This window comes from Neofelis nebulosa, chromosome 2 (genome assembly GCF_028018385.1).
Source record: "Neofelis nebulosa isolate mNeoNeb1 chromosome 2, mNeoNeb1.pri, whole genome shotgun sequence".
Classification (NCBI taxonomy): Eukaryota; Metazoa; Chordata; class Mammalia; order Carnivora; family Felidae; genus Neofelis; species Neofelis nebulosa.
In genome coordinates, this window is record NC_080783.1 from 9,007,115 (window position 1) to 9,029,052 (window position 21,938).

Genomic DNA, 21,938 nt, shown 5'->3' on the forward strand with positions numbered 1-21,938 from the left:
CCCCCCCATCCCCATACTCTGCCCTATGCAGCTCTTCCATTTGGTTGTTCTTGAGTTGTATTCTTTATAATAAAACTGTAATCATAAGCAGAGCACTCTCCTGAGTTCTCTGAGTAATTCTAGCAAATTATTAGACCTAGGGGGCATCATGGGAACCCCCAAATTTATAATTTGCGGGTGGAAACCTGGGTAGCTTGGACCCCATTTGTAGCTGGTGTCTGAAAGGGGGGCAGTCACATAAGACTGAGCCCTTCTGCTGTGTGGTCTGTGAAAACTCTGGGCAGTTAGTGTCAAAATGGAATTGAATTGTTCAACACCCAGTTGGTGGTGAAGAGCTGGAGAATTGACTGGTGTTGGAATGACCTAATTCCCATTGGAAAAGACACTGCACAGTTGGCGTCAGAAAAAAACCACACACACACAACTATTCCTACTCATGGCGTCAATTTAGGTACTGATTTCTGCCTTAACTAACCCCCATCATCTGTAGATCACGAAAAAGGTAAATAATTTTTGATTGCTTTGATACACATATTGTTATATGAAACTTGGAAATATCTAAAAAGCCCAACTAAGTCCTTCCGACAGGAGTTCTCCAGCATGCCATTAGCTTATACTCCAAAAATAATTTTGGAAATAATATCTCGTAATTCTCAAACATCAGTAAGGAGTAGGTGGAATAACCATTACTATCCTTGTTTTATAGATGAGGCAACTCTAGCACATAAATGTTTAAGAACCTTTTCCAAAGTCAGATGGAGAGTTAAAGGCAGAGTCAGAACCGTTGTTCCGGATGCTCTGATTTCAATATAGCAGATGTGTTCCCTTTAGAAGGAAGAAAGGGGGAAAACCAATCAGACACATCTGCAAGTGTTCGTTGTTACAGGATTTATAACTTTAAAAATTTTTTTTTAACATTTATTTATTTTTGAGACAGAGAGGGACAGAGCATGAGCAGGGGAGGGTCAGCGAGAGAGGGAGACACAGAACGCGAAGCAGGCTCCAGGCTCTGAGCGGTCAGCCCAGAGCCCGACGCGGGGCTCGAACTCACGGAGTGTGAGATCATGACCTGAGCCGAAGTCGGATGCTTAACCGACTGAGCCATCCAGGCGCCCCCAGGATTTATAACTTTTATCAAGCAGTTACTGTTTCTCTTCCATGGATTTTATGAACAAAATTAATTTGAAAATATACACCATGTGTAATAGCAAATAAGATAACTTAATGTCAAAATCCACATTTTTTTTCCAACAAAAAGATTCATTTTAATTGTTTGCTATATTTTTCATAAGCAAAAACTAAGTTTATTTTTCTCGCCGTCTGTTTTTAACAAATGTGTATTTTCTTGAACACTAGAAGTCTATTTGTTACTCATGGAAACAGGTTCTGGGTTGGCGAGGGGGGCTGAGTAGGGCTGGGGGCAAGGAGGGAGGGGGCAGGGCTCTGATCCACACACTCATTCTGGGATCCATCTTCCGGTGTTGCCCTGGTCAAGAAATCGAGGCAGAGGAAATGTGTAGGGATTAGTTGGAAGGATAAGAAACAGAAAAGCGAGGTGTTAGGAAAGGCAGAGCGATATATAGCAAAACTGCCCAACTTGGGGGAATTTTCTCAGCTACTGGTGATGGCGACAGAAACAGTGTTAACCAAAACCAAGGGGGTCTGTTGAATTCAAAGAGCAGACTGGGGTTCCAGGAGTTTAATCATATTCCCTGGTCTTTCCTCATAGTTTTCTTAAGGAGTTTCTTTTTATGTTGGCTCCTTGCCTGCACACTGGGGATCTGATTGCTCTGTGCACACACAGCAGCCTCCTGGAGGGGAGGACTGCAGAGGAGACCAGGAGCCTCTAGGTCACCCCGTGGAATCATCAGCAGGAAATTCAAAGGGACTCTGGAGCATTAAGAAACAGAGAATTATATAGTTGGTAAAAAGGAATGTCCAAGTAAGATTGCTAAATTAGGTGTACAGCTGGTTAATTTCTATAGAGGAATAAATATCACCTTTGCAGTTAACTTCTCTACAAGCCCATAAAGCTATAGCAGTGTATTAATTTCTACAGTTTACCTCTAACCTTACCAGGCTATTAACTGTCTGAGCCTTTATAAGTTGTAAGTTGTTGAAAACATGAATACACACTTCTCTAAAGAAGACATCCAGATGGCCAACAGGCACATGAAAAGATGCTCAACGTCGCTCCTCATCAGGGAAATACAAATCAAAACCACACTCAGATATCACCTCACGCCAGTCAGAGTGGCTAAAACGAATGAATCAGGAGACTATAGATGCTGGAGAGGATGTGGAGAAATGGGAACCTTCTTGCACTCTTGGTGGGAATGCAAACTGGTGCAGCCACTCTGGAAAATAGTGTAGAGGTTCCTCAAAAAATTAAAAATAGACCTACCCTATGACCCAGCAATAGCACTGCTAGGAATTTACCCAAGGGATACAGGAGTGCTGATGCATAGGGGCACTTGTACCCCAATGTTTACAGCAGCACTTTCAACAATAGCCAAATTATGGAAAGAGCCTAAATGTCCATCAACTGATGAATGAATAAAGAAGTTGTGGTTTATATATACAATGGAATACTACTTGGCAATGAGAAAGAGTGAAATATGGCCTTTTGCAGCAACGTGGATGGAACTGGAGAGTGCTATGCTAAGTGAAATAAGTCATGCAGAGAAAGACAGATACCATATGTTTTCGCTCTTATATGGATCCTGAGAAACTTAACAGAAGACCATGAGGGAGGCGAAGAAAAAAAAAAAGAAAGGTTAGAGAGGGAGGGAGCCAAAGCATAAGAGACTCTTAAAAACTGAGAACAAACTGAGGGCTGATGGGGGGTGGGAGGGAGGGGATAGTGGGTGATGGGCATTGAGGAGGGCACCTGTTGGGATGAGCACTGGGTGTTATATGAAAACCAATTGGACAATAAATTTCATATTAAAAAAATAAGTTGTAAGTTGTTAATCAAATTATTGTAATATTCTCTCAGAGTGGCAGACTGAGGTCAGTCAGGCAATTAAGAAAAATTATCCACACTTGGCAATAAGGCAATAAGGTGAAAGGCATGTCCTGATTTATAATTTACTATTAATTAGGGCCTGACTTTGTGAGGTTACATGTTAATTTACAGGTTTTTTGTCCGGTAGAGATGCATATTATTTGTTTGGTAGAAAAGATAATACCAAAGATTATGGGTTCATTGCCTTGTAGGACATTAACCAGTTTGGGGTCTCATTTAGGAAACTTGTTTCAGCCAGCATGCTATTACTGGCCAACTTTACAAACCTTTGTTCCTTGAATTCTATGTTGGGGGGGTCACACACACTGCAATTAATAAGGAAACTCATTCATTTATTTAGAGAATATCAGTGACAACGATTTGGAAACAAATGTTGGAAAAGAGAGCCAGGAAACTTCTAGCTCACCATCAAAAATTGTGGGGCTCCTGGGTGGCTCAGTTGGTTAAGTGTCCGACTCTCAGTGTTGGCTCAGGTCCTGATCTCACGGTTCGTGGGTTCAAGCCCTGTGGGTTCAATAGCTTGGAGTCTGCATGGGACACTCTCTCTCTCTCTCTTTCTCTCTCAAAATAAATAAGTAAACTTGAAAAAGGTATGTCAGGTAGGCATGCAAGTCTTGGGTTTGAGGATTTTAGGAATCTGAATTCAGAGCTACTTTTTCCTGATGCCTTTTACTCTAAGCACCAAACAGATGAAAATGAATCAATGATATTAAAACCCCATTCTCTGCATTTCTTTGTCCTACTGCCTATGCAAAAACATAAGAAATCCTTATAAATTCATATTTAATAGTATGGCCGCTGTTGACTGAATAGATGCACTCATATTTTGATGTTATAGACACATGTTCATAAAACGAGAGCTTTGTGATTAGCTATTTCATGCCTATTAATACTGAAGTCTGGAATTTGTATGGTGTTTTCCACACCCATTCTCTTCTACCTTTTTATCTTTTGTGGAGCACAGAATGCTCAGTACTTCTCTCCTGGGTAATAATACTGTTATCATTTGGTCAAAAACCCCCAAAAGCTCAGAAGTCCTGCTATCTAATTACTGTCAAAAAGAAAGGAGTCAAACAGCCACAGGCCAAGTCAAGTTTTAGATTTTGATGGAAGTCCTCCAGCAAGTTGTCCTGATCCAATCAGTTTAAGATTACCGGGCACAAACGAGCCTGGATTTCAACAGATTTATTGACTCCTTGCAACAAGAGAGAGGAACACACACCAGAGAACCATGGACATTGCCCCGAACAAAGATACAGATAGTTATACGGTTTGGGAAAGGGTGGAGTTTAAGCATAATTTGTTGGATGCAGTGATTTGATAGGTTCAAACCAAGCCTGAGCTGTGTCAAGATCAGGTCTGGATTGTGAAGTGAACCCAGGGTCCTGTTGCTGGAAAACTACAAAGTTAGGAAAATGCGAAATGTTGTCTTTGGAAACCCTGTATTGGAAGCTGTGCCCCTGGATTGGAATCAAGATTCCATTTCTATCAAAATAACTCAGGGACACGTGGGTGGCTCAGTCGGTTAAGTGGATGACTCTTGATTTCAGCTCAGGTCATGATCTCACTGTTCATGAGATCGAGCTCCAAGTCCGGCTCTGCATTGACAGCATGGATCCTTCTTGGTATTCTCTCTCACCCTCTCTCTCTGCCCTTACCCTGCTCATGCGCACTCTCTCTCTCTCTCTCTCTCTCTCATGAATAAATAAATAAACATTTAAAAAAATAACTTAAACCTTCTGAGCAAGGGTGAAATGCTTTTTTTCTTTCTTGCTGATGTCATTTCAAACAAGTTTCTGAGAGTGTGTGGATTTTGACAACAAAGTTCCTCAGTGAGTAAGAAAGCACTAGTCCTTCAAAGAAGGGTTGTTAGGACATTTTATAGCTGCAGCAAGTTCTTAGGAGAATGTTTCCCATTAAATTTGCAGCTGGCTTTCTCTGCATCTGTTACTGCAGTCTCGTGAATGGCAGGGCAGGTTTTTGCTTCTCTGACTGAACTAATTTCGACTTTCTCAATGCCCTTGAGTATGTGGTGGTTTACCAAAGGACTCTGCAAAAAAAAAAAAAAAAAAAAATCTCATTTTAACTTCACCATGATCAGGAAATGTAAGGCAGAACAAATGTTGATAGCCCTGTTTTATACATGAGGAAACCAAAGCACACACGTTTAAGGTTTTCCCTTCCTTCTTTTTCCACAATGCCAAATAGCAAATTAAAAGAACAACTGGAGGGGCATCTGGGTGGCTCATTCAGTTCAGCAGCCAACTCTTGATTTCGGGTGAGGTTGTGATCTCACGGTTTGTGAGCTCCAGCCCCGTGCCGGTCTCTATGCTGACAGTGTGGACCCTGCTTAGGATTCTCTCTCTCTCTCTCTCTCTCTCTCTCTCTCTCCCTCTCTCTCTCTCTCTTTCTCTCCCTCTCTCTCTCTGTCCCTCCACTGCTCTCTCTTAAAATAAATAAAAATAGAACTTAAAAAAATAAAAGAACACCTAGAATTACCACCTTTGATTTCTAGAACTCAGTCCCATAGCTGTTTATTTTCTTTAGAAAAATAGAAATAATATTCAACATGTCTCAATTCTGACTGTGAATTGTGTGAAATATCAAGATCTACCGCTCTTCAAGGTACAAGTTACTATTTTCTTCTCGTGCTTTATAAATCTCATGGGTATTGGAGACACTTTTTTACTCCTGGCATACCTGTTAGAAGAGAAATGTGTGCAAATCAGATTCCTGGCGTGCACAGGAATCTTCAACAAAATTTCCACAACACATTAAATCCAGTTGTCTGCGAGATCATTCAAAGGTAAGATAATAGGTGTTAAAGAGTCCAGATTAATCTTTTTTATTAAAGTGGGCCATCTGTTATATGAGATAGAATCTGAACATTTGTAATTGGTAAAAGAGAAGTTGTTTCTTGCTTGAGGGAACGAGCTCTGTGGTATTCTAGGCCATGAGTAGGAGGAGGGGTCTGGGGAGATTGGGTCTGGATTGGTGTTACCTCTGGTTTATAGATGAGAGGCAAAAGTGAGGGTCTCGACAATGCCAACACTCCCACACAATGCAGCTCTTATTGGTTTTGTAAAGGGAATGTCCCCCGGGCTCATCTGGGTCACAAGCCATATGGCATGTCTTCAGGTCTCATTGATACACCCACGTGAACATTCCTACCTCTCTGAGCCTTCTGACCCCTTCTTCGGTACTAGGCTAAGGCATTTGGTGCATCTCTCCACTTCATTTGCTAAATGCCATCCTTTTGTCCAAGCTTCAAAGAGCTGGTTCAGTCATAGACATGACCAGGTCCAGGTGCCTGTGCCAGGCCCTTACGCCCTGATCAGAGGAGAGGGCTTCCGTGTCAATGAAGTCTCCATTATCCAGTTTTTTTTAAGTTTATTTATTTATTTATTTTGACACAGAGACAGAGAGAGGGAGACGGGCAGAGAGGGAGGGAGAGAGAATCCCAAGTAGGCTCCTCGCTGATTTCATGGATCTCACAAACCGTGAGATCATGCATGACCTGAGCTGAAATCAAGAGTTAGGATGCTTAACCGACTGAGCCACCCAGGCGCCCCGCCATTATCCAGTCTTATGTTCTACCCTTCCTGGTCGTACACCCTAAACACCCACTGCTACAAGTGCTTTTCTCTCTTGTCTCCAATACATGTCAGCCAGCTCTTTCTGGGTCACGCTATGGCAATAAACAACCCTCGAGTTTTAGTGGTGTAGACAACAAAGTTTCCTTCTTGCTAACTCAAAGTCACAGTGGATCGGGGAGCCCTCCTGGGGTGGGGTCAAGTACCAGGTGGGGTCAATCTCTAGGCTCTCTCATCTCAAAACAAGGCCTCCATAATCAACGTGGCAGGAGAGGGTACACAGGGAATTCTTAGTGCCTTTCTGTGAATTAGCTTGCAAATGATGTGATCATAATACATTGGTCGGTGTTTTAGTCATTTAGACGTGCCTAATGCAAGGAGCTGGAAAACTTAGGGGGATGTATATGATATTTGGACAATACTACTGTTTCTGCCACAAAATAAAAATGGGAGGTTGAAAAGAACCAATCCTAGATAATAGTGAAAGAATGAATCCACATTACTGATCCCCGCAGTTCAACAAAGCAAACAAAAAAGAGTTAGCATTTAAAAGGTAAATCGAGTGGCGCCTGGGTGGCTCAGTCAGTTAAATGTCCAACTTCAACTCAGGTCATGATCTCACAGTTCATAAGTTCAAGCCCCGTTTTGGGCTCTCTGCTGGCTCTCTGTTGTTGGCACAGAGGCTGCTTCGGATCATCTCTCCCCCTCTCTCTCCTTCCTTCCCCTGCTTGTTCTCTCTCTGTCTCTCTCAATAAATAAATAAACTTTAAAAATATTTTAAAAAATAAATAAAAGGTAAATCTAAATGAAAAATAGAACTTTATCAGGAGGCGAAGGACTAAAAATAGAATATGTTAAGGAGAGATCTTCAAGAATAAAATGCTTTGCTTGGTCAGTGATGGAGTTTATTGAATTTTTCTAGCTAACTGTAGCCCCAGAAAGTTTATTTTCTGGCAGGACCCCTGAACTTTTTACCTGTGTAGGAGACCATTCTCCTTTCAGTCATAACATCAGGAAAGGGAGACAGAGCTTCAGTCACATTTGTTTCTGAATCACCCCTAAACACTCTCATCAGTTGCATTAAGAAACTTCTCCCACTAGGTGTACCGGGAGATTAAAACCACATTTACTGCCTGAACCTCTTCAATCAGGCCATCGTGACGTTTCAGGCCCCAGAATTAGCTGAGGGTCCATATTCAATAATCTTTTAAGGACATGAGAATTTTCTCTCTCTTTTTTTTTTTTTTTCCAGAGCATCGTTACCTTGGAAAATAGACAAAGGTCTCTTTGGGAAGGGCTATCAATTTTGGCTTTTATGGCCTCCATTTGTCTGAGTATCTATCAACTAGCTAAGTAGACAACTAGAAATGCCTCCTTTTGCTTGAATTAACGTTCTGAATACAGAATCCCTACTGTGTGTAGCCACAGTGGTATATTCATGTGTCTCTGACATGATTTTAAACAGCTCCCATACGTAAATTAATTTCATCTTCAAAATGATCCATTCCAACCACAAAATTTCATGGTTGAATGAAGTGCTGTGTTGGAGAGTCACCTTTGGAACGAGCTGGAGGCAATCATTCCCGAGTTGAAGTATTTCCCTGAAGGGCGTAGTGCGTGCTCTGAACCAGCTACCAATCTGGGCTACTCCTTGCAGGTGCTCTGGCCAGAAGATGCTAGATACGGGAACCTGTCCAGCAAGGCTGACTGATCCGGCTGGTGAGGAAACAATGCACCTTGTTTAGATTCGGACACTTTATGACTTGTGTAGACAGCAAAAGCAAGAAGAACAAAGGCACCAGCTCCCCATGTCCTTTGTCTTGTGGGGTGGCACCAAACAAAAGGGGACGTGGCCTTTGCAGCAGCCCGAGATGCGGCACACGCTCAGGTCACAGTGGAGCAGTTACGGGGCCCAGCAGCCAGAGTCTAAAACAAGAGGCAGAGGCCTCACACCTCACTGGAATTTACAGCCTGAGGAGAGAGCGTGTCGCGGTAACCCCTGCAAGACAAGGCGGTGAGTGGGACAGGTCACCAGCCTCCTATGCTCTCGTGTTCTGGAACGATCGCAGGGCCGACTGCCAAGACTCAGATCGAATCAGCGGCAGTTAAACTCTGCCTATGTGGTTTATGTGGAGACGTGCAAGGTCACGAGAGTGCCACGGCAGAGCCATTCATCGACAGAACCAAGAACTGTCGGAGATTTCCGGGCCCGAGTGAGGAATGCTTCCATCAGCTGAACCAATTATGATCCGTGAATTGAAAACTGGCTACTCTGCTTTCTGCTGCCACTGGGTATGAGGCAAAGAAGGATGCTATCCAGTATTCAGTAAGGTAATCGGTGACCACAGTATATAAATTACAGTAGCTTTCTATTAGGGATCAATATTTGGTAATAAAATATATTGGGGGAAAAGTTCACTTTCACAATAACGTGAAAAAATATTAACTACCCGAGAGTGTAAAAAAAAAAAAAAAAAAAAAAGGGAAAGAAAGAAACAGATAAGTCCTGTGTGGAGAGGAGAAAAGAGGTGAAAAACTTTACTTAAGGACCTATTAAAAGATTCCAATAAATGGAAGCACACAAGATGAGCCTTTGTGGAAAGACCCAACGTTTTCTATTGTAGATTTCGCTCCAAATAATTCAATAAGATAACTTGACAGGATAATTTTAGATTTTATTTAGAAAAATAAATGAGTGGAAACGGCCACAAAAAATATGTTTGAAAAAGTTTTTTGCACAGCAACAGGCAAAATGTTCACATTTTGACCACAGCGCTTTATCATGTAGTTGCTAACGATGGAAGGGGGTGGGGATGGGCTACTTTATAAAAGAGGGGGCTCCAATTGAGAACTGTTCTCGCTTCTTTCCTGAATTGCAAAGGTGTTTCTGAAATTATTCTGAAATACGTCCTCTACTTGACTTCCCAGTCTGATGAATTTCTGGTTGTTCTGGAAAAGCAAAGACAAAAACAAGAGTAACCATTGCTGCTGAGTTTGGTTCTCATTGTCTCATACAATCCAGGCTTCATTTTAGACGATCCCACGTGTTAAGTGAGAATTAATACAGTTAAGAGTAGCTTATGTTCCCTGATAACTTGATCATTTCTCTCAGAGATCATCTCTTCTCAGAGATGCAAAAAATTGTACTGTATTATAGTCCAATTCTTCATCAGAAACGTATTGATTCATTTTTTTCCCCAAAATTCTAGTTGTTCGATTTTCTCACACAGCACCTATGCCTTGCATGACCACGGTGGTACAGAAATGTTGAAGGCAGATTCATGATGTCCCCTTTCCTCCTTCACCCCTTGAGATATTCCTTGTTTATTACTTTTTTGATACAGCCCTAAAAAATTCATATATAAAGAAATCCAGGATTTTGAAATTTGAGAAGTGTGATTGGGTATCTTCCTTTAGAGAAAAGAGACACTAGTTGCCTTTTACAACACACTTCTAGCAAGGGAGTGATCTGGGAGGCCTGGCGCCTGTAGGGATGCCCTTCCTGGCACCATGGCCTTGAGGGATCTGTCTGGAAGCAGCCTCCCATGCTCTGCGTCTGGACTGCAGCCCTGGGAACCAATGGAAATAGGCATTTGCCCGGGTGTGAGGGGGAGGCCGCTGCCCGCACATCCCAGAGAGGCCGGATACCAGCAGGCAGGTGCACAGTGGCAAGAGCAAACTGTGCACGGGCAGAGTCTGTGCCTCGGCACCCGGTCTCCCTCCACTGGCTCCCTTAGTTAGGCCGAGTAAGCGTAGGAACCCGGGACAAAGGTGGAGACTCCTGGGACACGCACATAGCTACCTGGGTCCAGGAAAACATGCGTTTCCATTTCTTCTGGAAGCAGGTCATCAGTCTACTGCTCTCTGTGGGCAAAAACTGAGTATCTACAAGTGAGTAAACTATGAGGTCCCAAGGTCATGTTTGCAAAGACACCTTCTGGCTTGCTATAATTTTCCCCGCCTTAGACCACGGGGCTTTTAGAATACTTCCAGAATTTGTACTTGTGTGGGCTGGCCACACGATAAGGGAAACTGCAACATTTCCCTGATACAAGACCATGAAAGGCAGAGTGGCTTTAAGACAGAAAGAGGGACGCCCTGGGAGCCGCTCACCTTGTAAAATGCCCTGTGGTTCTGAAAGATGAGGCTCATGTCCCGCACGAACCCCTCCACTCGGATGTACAGTTTCATATTCAGCTTTTTCTTGATTTTGCTTAGCCACATGGGCTTTTTCAGGCCATGAGATGCCTCTCGACCCTGTTGGTCAAAGTGCCAAAGGACAGGCTATTAGCACTGTTCCCAGTCTACCCGCTGTTACAGATGGACGGCTTGTGCCCTCCCCACCTCCCCCTCACCCCCCTCATTCCTGGGTTGAAATCCTGTAAGCCCCGTTGTGATGGCGTCAGGAGGTGAGGATTTGGGAGATGATTAGATTGTGAGGGTGGGCTTCGTGAAGGGGATTAGTGCCTTTATAAAAAGACCCCAGACAGCTCTCTTCCTCTCTTTCCACCTTGTGAGGACACAAAGAGAAGTTGGGAGTCTGTAAGATCACACTGGCACCCTGATCTTGGACTTCCAGCTGAGAAATGAATGAAAATAAAAATGTGAAAGCTAAACATCTGCTGTTTAAGCCGCCCTGTGTGTGGTACCTTGTGACAGCGGCCTAAGTGGCCAAGGGCTGAGTAACCTGACCCAGATATCCATCAATAAGACGAAAGATAACGCTGGTACCCACTGGATTCATCTCACAAATTTGAGAATGCCAGTTTGGGGTTTTGTTGCCGTTACTTACATAATGCGGTTTTGAGGCAAAAAAGGAGCTTTTTGAACAGGAGTAGACCTTCAAAAGGACAAACTCACATTTCTGCAAAAGATAGAGGAGATTTTAAGTAAAAAGCAGCTTAGAGAGAATGAGGTGTACATATGCTCGGACAGAATGCACAGCTCCCAGACCTGTGGTCTGTGAAACAACCATGGAAGGGGAATTTTCTTTGCAATACAAACTTTAGTGTTAGGTCATGTGATCAAAGCACAGCAAGGAACAGCAGTTCACCCTTGGGCACCATCCCTCCAGCCCCTGCAAGACTGTGTTGCTTCTCTCAAGTCAACAGCAAGGAGGAGACTTCAGGTTTACATTTCAACTCACCAACTGCTCCTCAGGCAGCATCCGCCTCTTCAGTACCTCTGACTCCTGGTGACATACCTGGCTTTGTGGGTACCTTCCCATAATAGCTTTTACCCTGCAAACGATGCAACTCCATGGGTCCCTGGAAGGTTGGGCATAAGGTCAGCAAAGGTAGGTGCTCTGTGAATCAGCCACTGTTTCTATAGCTGCTGAAGCCCTCTGTTCAGGAATGACTGGTGGTTTCCACCTTTTATCCAGCTTCTCTTTTGGACACTTCTTTGCACGAGAGCCCCATTTGGGCACCCTTGCCAGGCACCCCTCCCACTAATTGTGGTACCAGGACCGACCGTTTGTTGAGTGAGATGCCATGGTGGGTGATGGTCTTTCACCTCAAAACTAAGAGTTCTCATCTGAGCCACTGTGGGCTCAGTAATGAGCCCTGTGAGGATTGGAAATTGGTACCTTCAGCGCTGGAGTCTTGGGCTTCAGTAAGCCATCAGACCGTAGTAAAAATCAGGAAACCAGCTCTTGTTTCTCAACGTTGTTGAATTAGCACAAGACCACAGAGCTATGGGCATCCTCTCGTCTGGCATTGCCATATCTGTGCCTAGAATCTGCGCTGCAGAAGTTTCTTGGAAAGGAAATCTATGAACAGAGTAGTGCCAGACATCTGCCATATTCCTCTAGATTCATTCTCCATTCTTCTCTGCCAGGCGACCTGTGCTGAAGAGCTCTCGATAATCAAGTGGATACAGTGATCCTTCTTAGACGTGCCATTTGCCTCTGTCCCTGGCTACCCTAGTGCTTGCTTGAGGGGCCCACTATCAAATATCCATGGTGTGAGGTTGGGGACTATACATGGGCTCAACAGTAAAGCAGACCTGTCTTCTGCCTCTGCAGATTGCCCAACTACAGAGCTTTATGCTGAATCTCTGAGATGACACCATTCCCTGGGAACTACCTGGGAGAAGGTAGATTACATTAGACTCTCCCATTATGAAGGGACAATGCTCTGTCTTCATAGGGACAGACGCAATCCTGGTTGAAATCATCCATCCTCCTTGGCCATAGCAATTCTGCTCACACTACCACTTTCAGAATGCCTTATTAGTCTCCGTGTTATCCAACATACCATCAGCTCTGACCAAAGATACATTTGCTGGGATTCTAGAGCAAAGGAATGCAGTATAAATGGCCTTCTGAAGGCTCACCACGACCCCAGATTTGTCAACTTTTTAATGTTCCCATCACAGGTACGTTCTTTAAACCAACAGCTAATGTATGGTGTCGTCACCCCCATCAAAGTTCATGGGTCTGGGACCTGGTGGGGGGAGTGGGGGTAACATCTCTTTCTATTACACTGAATAACCACTTGAAGAGTTTTTGCTTCCCATTAATCTGCTGCTTCTGGCAGTAGTAAACAGCTCTGGACCATATTTCTGGATCCTGATACTTTAAGACTCTGGTCCCTCTGCATCAAGACACATACAACCAGAGTCAAACTTTGCAGGATGAATGCACATGGTGGGAGGAGCTGTGCCACAAGAAGGAAGGGCAAGAGGGGGCCAGGTCTCACCAACCTTTTAGCATCTATAGGGTGGATGTGGCATGTCTCATGAAAGGACCTTGAACAAGTATCACAGCAGAACAGCATCCCGTGTCCACCGCACACCTCACATTCATTTGAGTTTTCCGGCTGGAAGGGGAGATAATGTAGACATCACTGGGACTAGTAAGTCCCCAGAAGGTCAACACATGGGGCTTTAGAACACATGGCCTTTGCTTGTACCAAGGTGACACAAATTTCTGTCCTCAAAATATTAAGGAACAACACTGAGTGAGAATTTCAAAAGAAGACATTCTGGTCTGCAGTGAAGTTTGGGAGGAGGTGGTTATTAGACCATTACAGTTTTCTTTATGAAGGCAGATTCTGATACAGACTAGCAATGACAACAACAAATGAGGGATTAAAGATAACCTGAGAAATTTATTAACAAATAAATGTAATATGGTGAATATAATACAGTGTCTTATCTAGTTGTCTACATTACATCATCTACATTGACTCATTGAAGAGTGATTTATCTAGAGTTTAATGTAATGGATTAAACTTATGACATAACACTGCATCCCATTTTCTTGGCCATAAGTTTCCCATGATTTGAAGGACCTGAGAAGGAGTTCCTGCACTATGGCCTCTATGCCTGGAGGGTCCTTGGGCCTGTGGCAGTACCTCTGGGTTGGAAAGACATGGGCACAGATGACCAGAAGGATGCCAGAGCTCTTTGGTTCTGGGAGCCTGGGGGAAGATACCCATGACTCAGCTCGGCATGTAAGGTGCGGAGGTGCTACCTCCAAATGGCCAGGGAGGGTCCTACCAGCAACTGCCACTGTTGAAGCCCAAGGCCTTACCCTCATTTTCTGAGCACATAGAAGATTTGGTGTTTTTGTATATAAGGAAGATGGAGGGGTCCACAAAATTGGCTGATGCTGGATTTTTCACCTCAATCTGTGGGACCTTTAGCCAGATTTAATTTCATTTAGTGAAGTTAAACATTTGATAGTGTTTGTATCTAAGTATTATGGAGTAGCAAACATATGTTAAGAACAATAGAATTAATAGACCAAAATAAGAATTGGTCAAGGAATGAGCCCATTGATGGGCAAAAGAAATCCCACTTTTTTCCTCCTGTGTTGTGCGCGCACACGCGTGTGTGTGTGTGTGTGTGTGTGTGTGTGTGTGTGTGTATGATAATCTATGTGGCAATAACGCGTGAATCCCTACATACTATAATTTCTATGTAAGAAGGTGGTGTGTCTGTGCTGGAGAAATGCCCAGAGGATGAACACCTGAATACTCTCCTGGGACCACCTGGGAAGCAAGAGAACCAGTTGAGGAAAGCCGCATGGTGGGGGAACATTTCATCCAATGGGTGGCAGTTCTACACCTAGATGAAAATATCCTGTCTATACTGTGGACTGGAAGAAGGATTTATGTCCTCATGTGACAATCTAGGTACAAAATAGTACACAGACTTGGGGACTGGCCAACCCAGTGATATGGTTGGGTCTCTTGATGGTGATGAGGAAGGGGAGCAGTGACAGGGGGCACCATTTCACCTCTTCCTTCTAGAAACACTCTTCATACTTTGTTCCAGGATATTCCACTCTCTTGGATTTTTTCCCCTAACCCTCTGTCTCTTTTTGTTCAGGTTCTTCACTTGGAATGATGGGAAATCTTTGGGGCTCTGTCCTGTGTCCCCTGTTCATTCCACTCTGCTGGATGACCACAACTGCTCCCATGACCACGCCTTCCACATCTATCCCCAGACTTTAAAGCGGTATCTCTAGTTACCTTTTGAGTCCTCAAACATCCAAACTCAACTTTCCGTCACCTCCGGGTAGATGTTTTTCATCACGTCTGAACCCATCCCAACCCCAACCACATTCCTTGTCTTGGATCTGCTCCTCTTCGGTTGTCCCTCATCTCACCAAGCACTCCAGCATCCACCCAGAAGCCTGGAAGTGAACATACATCCCTCCCTTTTCACATCCCAGATATCCAACCCATCACTGGTCCTGCTGATCTTATTTGTCAAATATCCCATCTTCTTCTTGGTGCCTCTGTGAGGTCTACAGCCACAAGGATGCAGAGCCCTTACTTACAATGCTGCCTTATTAGCCAAAGCACAGTGGCCTGGTTTTTGGGTTCCAGATCATAATAGTCAGAATATCATCCCTGTGCCCAATAAGCTGATGTAAATTGGGATATGTCTCAATTTGTAAATTCTTTTCATCTGTAAATTCAATATAAGAAGGACACAAAAGTCACACATAAGAGGAAATCCTAGGCTCTTGTATCTAGCCCATGTCTTCCCTTTAGTGAAAGGGAAAACTTAAGGAATAGCCTGTCAGGGACATACCTGGGCACATCCCCACATGGGCCTGAGGTGGTCCTGGTATGGGGCCATGTAACCATTTTTCTTTTTTGTCATAACAGATGACACTCGTGGATGCTGACCATTGATGGGTCAAGATTTCTGGACCATCATCTTATAAAGTGCACTGCAAGTAGGCCCTGAGAAAGAATGAATAAACATGCCAATCCCGTGCTGGAATAAACATGCCAGTCTGTAGTCTAGGAAGCCTGTGAACTTGACATACGTCTCTTCAGTCTTTTTTCTTATTTTCTTTTTTAAGTGTTTATTCAGTTTTTATTTTTTTATTTTTTTTTTAATGTTTATTTATTTTTGAGACAGAGACAGAGCATGAACGGGGGAGGGTCAGAGAGAGAGAGGGAGACACAGAATCTGAAGCAGGCTCCAGGCTCTGAGCTGTCAGCACAGAGCCCGATGTGGGGCTCGAACCCACAAACTGCGAAATCATGAGCCAAATTTGGAGGCTTAACTGACGGAGCCACCCAGGTGTCCCTGTCTCTTTAATCTATTTAGCAAGAAATTTGTCCTTTTGCTTGGCAGCGGTTCTCAACCTGCTGTACAGTAGAATCACCTGGGGAGCTTTAAAAAAAAACTCTGATGCCTAAGGCCCCACCCTTAGAGATTCAATTAATTGCATGTGATTTTGGTGGTTTGCTTCACCAGGATGGACACATAGTATGTTTTAAACATTCCCCTGGTGCAGTCATTAGTGGAGACCTCTGGCTTCTAAAGCAGTGGTTTCTGGATCAGCAGGAGCAGCATCCATTGAAACTTGTTAAAAGTGTAAATTCTCAGGCCCCCCACCTCACTCACTGAATCAGAAGCCCAGAGATTCTGACGGGCACTACAGATTGAACAGCACTGGCTCACTGTGGTCAACTTTGTGCATTAAAACCACTGGAGTTGCTTTGGAAAATGTCAACCTGCAGGCAACACCTTAGAAGACTACTATGAGAACCTCTGAGGGTGGGATCTTCAGCTGATGGCAATGAGCAGCCAAGGTTGGGAGCCCACGGTCTAGAGGGATTTCTTCCATCAAGGCCTGGGAGCTGTAAGTAGAGTTATTATCAGCCCACAAAGTCTGTCACAGAAAGGTTATGAAAAGGAGTGAGGACATTCTTGCTGGAAGAGGTGCCTTTTAATCTTCACAGAGGGCTTGGTGGTGAGCTGTAAGAAATAACCCTCTGTGTCCATTTCAGAAATCAGAAAAGTTGCACAGACCCCAGGATTCAAGGGCCCCACCTCCAGCAGAGGAATGGGAGTGGTGTGGATGCATCTAGATCGTGCTGGGCAATGCATTTGCTAGAAGGCCAGCATGGGCTTGGCGACCTTTTTCTATCCCCTCTCTGTTGGCGTCCCATATCAGTACAGCCGCACATCATACTAAAATGGGAGGCTCCCCCTGGAGTTGTGCAAAAAGCTGACTGCCTAAAATGTCCATCTTGTTGCAATGAAAACAATCAAAGTGTGATTTATCTTAGACAGAGGGGTCATCTCTGCTGTTGGCCGACTCTAAAGCAGCCAGCCGTAGCAAAGCAGAGAATGGACAGAATGGTCTGCACATCATCGAGCACTACCCGAGCAGTTAGCGTAGAACTGTCTGTGACTTGCTCCGTGTTGATGGCTTCAGTCTTAGCCAGCTCAGCATCCTGATGGCTCCCTTCAGATGGACTCCAGGGTTTCCATAAGGACCGTGAATACGTTACTCTGCAGCACCCACTTGCCCTGTGTATATTTCTCTGCAGGACTCGTGACAAGGTCCACCCCTGGACTTGCCAGCTGGGCCCAGCCTGTTCCTTCTGGCTGATGCTTAAAACCATCTTAGCTCTGCCTGCACCTTAGAGTGGATATTTGGGGTTTTCCTTTCCTTCCCTATCACCTTTAAATGCTGATATTCTCTCAAATTTGCTCCTTACCCCTAATCTGCAGGCCAGTCTTGACTATTACCACTGGCTCTAGAGGCCCCAGTGATCTAGAGTTCTGCCTCTCCTACCCACTTTCGAGGGGAAATAAACAGGAAAGTTTCCCTGAACAAATTGAAAGGATGCTTTCATGCAGAGACACCAGCTCCAGAACCATCTCCCTGGTGTGGGTGATGTGTCTGCCGTTCTCTGCTCATCACACACGGTGACATGCTCCAACTGAGTATGCACATGCTTTGGGGGAGCACAGCAGTGACACAGATAATGTATGGAGGAACAAGGCCAGTATTATTCTGGGCTTACAGGTGGGAATTAGTACTTACGTAAGGGTCATCTCTCCCACGCTCTGGGACAGTCTGTAGAAAAGAGATAAATGAACACAACTGTCACTCAGAGACAAGGTTTCTTAGCAGCTGGTAAATGATCGGATTGGAGTTTTATATCTTACTATCTTGGAACACCTCAGTTGTCACTATCAGGCTTAACAGGAATCGTATGAGCAGGGAAACTGCCAGAAGCACCACCTGTCATTTGATGACACAAAGGACAGAAGCCTAGGGTCTGGGGAAGGAAGAGACCCTCTGGAGCGATGCTCTGAGAACTGAAGTGGTCACAAGGCTGTAACCCTCGGCTCCCTAGCACGGGGTGGAGATGTTTGCTCTTAGTGAACAGAGCAAATAGCATCTCTTTCTCCAGAAAACCCGGTGGATGCAGACCCTGGTGACTGAGTCTCCAGCATAAGGTCAGTGGGGCAGGTTGTCCCAGAAACCAGCTTGGTGAAGACCGTGACTTTCTGGTGCGGCAGAGATGGGCCAAGGTCACCTCTCAAGGTCACCTCTATTGGAGGTCAAGAAAATGGAAGTTCTTCCATATCCTTTCTGCACCACACAGGTTATCTCTCACACATACTCTTGGAGAGGCCATAGAAGACACCAACTATCCCACCACCTTCCCTGGAATCCATACAGCATGAAAACCACTGGTCCATGAGCTCCAGAAGGGGACTTTGAAGGAAAGAGAATTTGCTCCATAGACAGAACTGAGGTGTGCAAAACCCATCTGGTGAGGCCTGATGCTTTTACACAGAGACGCTCAGCTACAAAATCATGTCCATGGTGTCTCTCCACAAAGGAAAACTCTTCTGGGTCAACGATGTCTCGCCCAGTGCACATCAGCCTTCCAACCTCTCTATTCTCTAGGATTACATCTCCATAAAGGAATTGAAAGTTCCCTTAAAGAAAGACCTCTTGAAGAAGTCCTCAGTGTGAGTTTGTGTGTGTGTGTGTGTGTGTGTGTGTGTGTGTGTGTGTGTGTGCGAGCATGCGTGTGTGTGCATGAAAGAGAGGAAAGATAAGAGAATGGGAGAGAATGTGATTTGGGTTTCTTGCTTCACCAGGTGACACATGACTATTATCTATTCCAAGGGGTGAGACATTGGTAGAAGGTCATGTGATAATTACCTTTCTTCTCCTTTTTCTTGGTGGGTCTGGTAGAAATTTATTCTGAAATAGAAATGAGATTAATGCCAAATGGGTCCTTGTTTCTACTCTGTGAGCTTTGTATCTCCAACTGCCTTCCAGATATGCCCCACTATCAGCACAAATTCAAAGTGTCTTCATGGAAAATAACATCCCTCTCCGAATCCCTAACACACTGCTCTCTCTTACCCAGATTTAGCTTTAAGGGCAACTTTAAAAACCATGCCCTCTCTTTTGCTCCCCTCATAGCCATGACAGGTTTTCCTTCACAGTGTCTTCTATACCCACTGCTTCCTGTCCAACCTCCAGGACCTCTCTAGCTTGTGTCTTTATACCTCACATGCTATAGCTACTCCACTGGCACTTAGCCAGTGAGTGACAGACTGGGGCAGGCTCTTAGTGGCCTTGGGCACGTAAAGGTGTCCATGCCTTTGGGGAGACAAGTGGGAAGAGCCATTATGTAATGGTGATGGTGATGGTAAGGTGATGATGGTAAGAGTGATGAAGTGTAAACCATGCTCTCACAGAGTATTTTGGATCCAGAGATGGGTCAGTATGGTAGGCTAAATAACGACCCCCAAAGATGGTCAGATTCTCAGACCTCTGAATATGTTAAATTAAGTGGTAAAAAGGACTATACAAATGTAATTAAATTAAGGATCTTGCAATAGGAAGATAATTCTGATTATCTGTGTTGGGCCAATGTAATGACAAGCATCCTTTTGCAAGGGAGGCAGGAGGGTCAGAGTGAGTAGTAGGAAGTGTAACTATGAAACATGAGGTTAGAGTGACGTCAGGAAGAGCCTTGAGCCAAGGAATGCAGGCAGCTTCCAGAAGCTGAAAAAGGCAAGGAAACTTCTGGAAGGTTCCAGAAAGAACCAGCCCTGCCAACACCTTGACTTGAGCCCAATGAAACTGATTTCAGACTTCTGGCCTCCAGAACTGTTAGGATAATAGATTTCTATTGTTTTAAGCCACCCACGTTGTGAAAAGTTGTTACAGCAGCCACAAGAAACAGAGGCAGAGGGTTTTAAAGGACTTCAGAGAGTATGCTGTTTGAACTGGGCCTTGCAGGCTGAGTGGGGGTGTATCAGGCACAGAGGCAGTCAAGGTCACATGAGGTATCTGTGGCTGCAAGCACTCCATCCTCCAACCCATCTTGCATTCTCTGATCAGATTAATACTTCTATTTAAAAAAAATTTTTTTTTTTAGAGAGAGAAAGAGAGCACAAACAGGGGAGGGGCTCAGGTAGAGAGAGAGAGAGAGAGAGAGAGAGAGAGAGAGAGAGAGAGAATCCCAAGCATGCTCCACATTCAGTGCAGAGTCTGACATAGGGCTGGGTCCCATACCCTGGAATCATGACCTGGGTCAAAGCCAAGGGTTGGATGCTTACCGACTGAACCATTGGGGTATCCCTGACTGGATTAATACTTCTAAAGCAGTGTCTCACCTATGTCAGTCATCACTAACTCAACACCCCCTCCCCTCATGATCCCCTCATGATGAAAGGAAGGGTCCAGACTCCTTCCTCTGGCCTTAAGATGTCCTCCATCCTCTCAGCCCATGTAACAAGCCTACAACATCTTGACAAATCACAGGCAGGATTTTCACTCCATCCTTTCTATGTAGAATGCCTTGTTCCTACATTTTTGCTCATCAGGACTATTCTTTTTTTTTTTTTAATTGTTTTTAATGTTTATTTATTTTTGAGAAAGAGAGAGAGAGAGAGAGAGAGAGAGAGAGAGAGAGAGCGCGCTGGGGAAGGGGCAGAGAGGAGACACAGAATCTGAAGCAGGCTCCAGGCTCTGAGCTGTCAGCACAGAGCCCAACGTGGGGCTCGAACTCACAAGCCTAAGATCATGACCTGAGCCAAAGTTGGACACTTAACCAACTGAGCCACCCAGGCGCTCCAGGACTATTCTTTTAAGACTCAGTTCAGAGCGCTATCAACAATAGCCAAATTATGGAAAGAGCCCAAATGTCCATCGGCTGATGAATGGATAAAGAAGACGTGGTATATATACACAATGGAATATTACTCAGCAAACAAAAAGAATGAAATCTTGCCATTTGCAACAATGTGGGTGGAACTAGAATGTATTATGCTAAGCGAAATAAGTCGTCAGAGAAAGATAAATATCATATGATTTCATTCATATGTGGAATTTAAGAAACAAAACAGATGAACACAGGGGGGAAGGGAAGGAAAAATAAGATAAAATCAGAGAGGGAGGCAAACCATAAGAGACTGGTAAGTACAGAGAACAAACTGAGGGTCGCTGGAGGGGTGGTGGGTGGGAGGATGGGCTACAGGGGTGATGGGCATTAGGGATGGCACTTGTTGGGGTGAGCACTGGGTGTTATATGTAAGTAATGATTCACTAAATTCTACTCCCGAGATCATTATTACACTATATGTTAACTAACTTGGAAGTAAATAAATTTATGTTTTACTTTTAAATCAATGATTTTTTTAAATGTTTATTTAATTTTGAGGGGGGTGGTACGGGCAGAGAGAGAGAGAGGGAGACACAGAATCCGAAGCAGGCTCCGAGCTGTCAGCACAGAGCCTGATGCGGGGCTTGAACTCACAAACTGTGAGATCATGAGCTGAGCCACAGTGGGACACTTAACCGACTGAGCCACCCAGTTGTCCCTAAATAAAATTTTCAAAATTAAAAAAAAAAAGACTCAGCTCAGTGGAAACCATTGCATGAAACTGTCCTCAACCCCAAGTTCAGAAATAATCCTCCCTCCCTGGAGCCACTGCATCTCTTCCTGCCAGCACCCCTCCTTATAGCACCGTGTGCTGTGTGGTCCCCTGGTGACGAGGCTCGTGTGCCACCTACTGCA

At 44.4% G+C, this 21,938-nt stretch overlaps 1 protein-coding gene across 6 annotated transcripts in view; it reads right to left on the reverse strand.

The window, feature by feature from the left end:
• Window positions 1-9,275: 9,275 nt before the first annotated feature.
• The window catches only part of SP100 (SP100 nuclear antigen), a 100,061-nt gene continuing 87,398 nt past the window's right edge, over window positions 9,276-21,938 (reverse strand). For 5 of the 6 annotated variants that reach the window (XM_058701933.1, XM_058701927.1, XM_058701912.1 and 2 more), the window contains 7 exons: window positions 19,067-19,108; window positions 17,930-17,962; window positions 13,327-13,442; window positions 11,768-11,888; window positions 11,414-11,485; window positions 10,735-10,878; window positions 9,276-9,570 (listed from right to left, as the gene is read on the reverse strand). In XM_058701933.1, the coding sequence (XP_058557916.1) occupies window positions 9,445-9,570; window positions 10,735-10,878; window positions 11,414-11,485; window positions 11,768-11,888; window positions 13,327-13,442; window positions 17,930-17,962; window positions 19,067-19,108 (654 nt within the window). In that variant the 3' untranslated portion in view covers window positions 9,276-9,444. The remainder of the gene's footprint in view (window positions 9,571-10,734; window positions 10,879-11,413; window positions 11,486-11,767; window positions 11,889-13,326; window positions 13,443-17,929; window positions 17,963-19,066; window positions 19,109-21,938) is intronic. The other variant, XM_058701920.1, reaches the window with a different exon arrangement.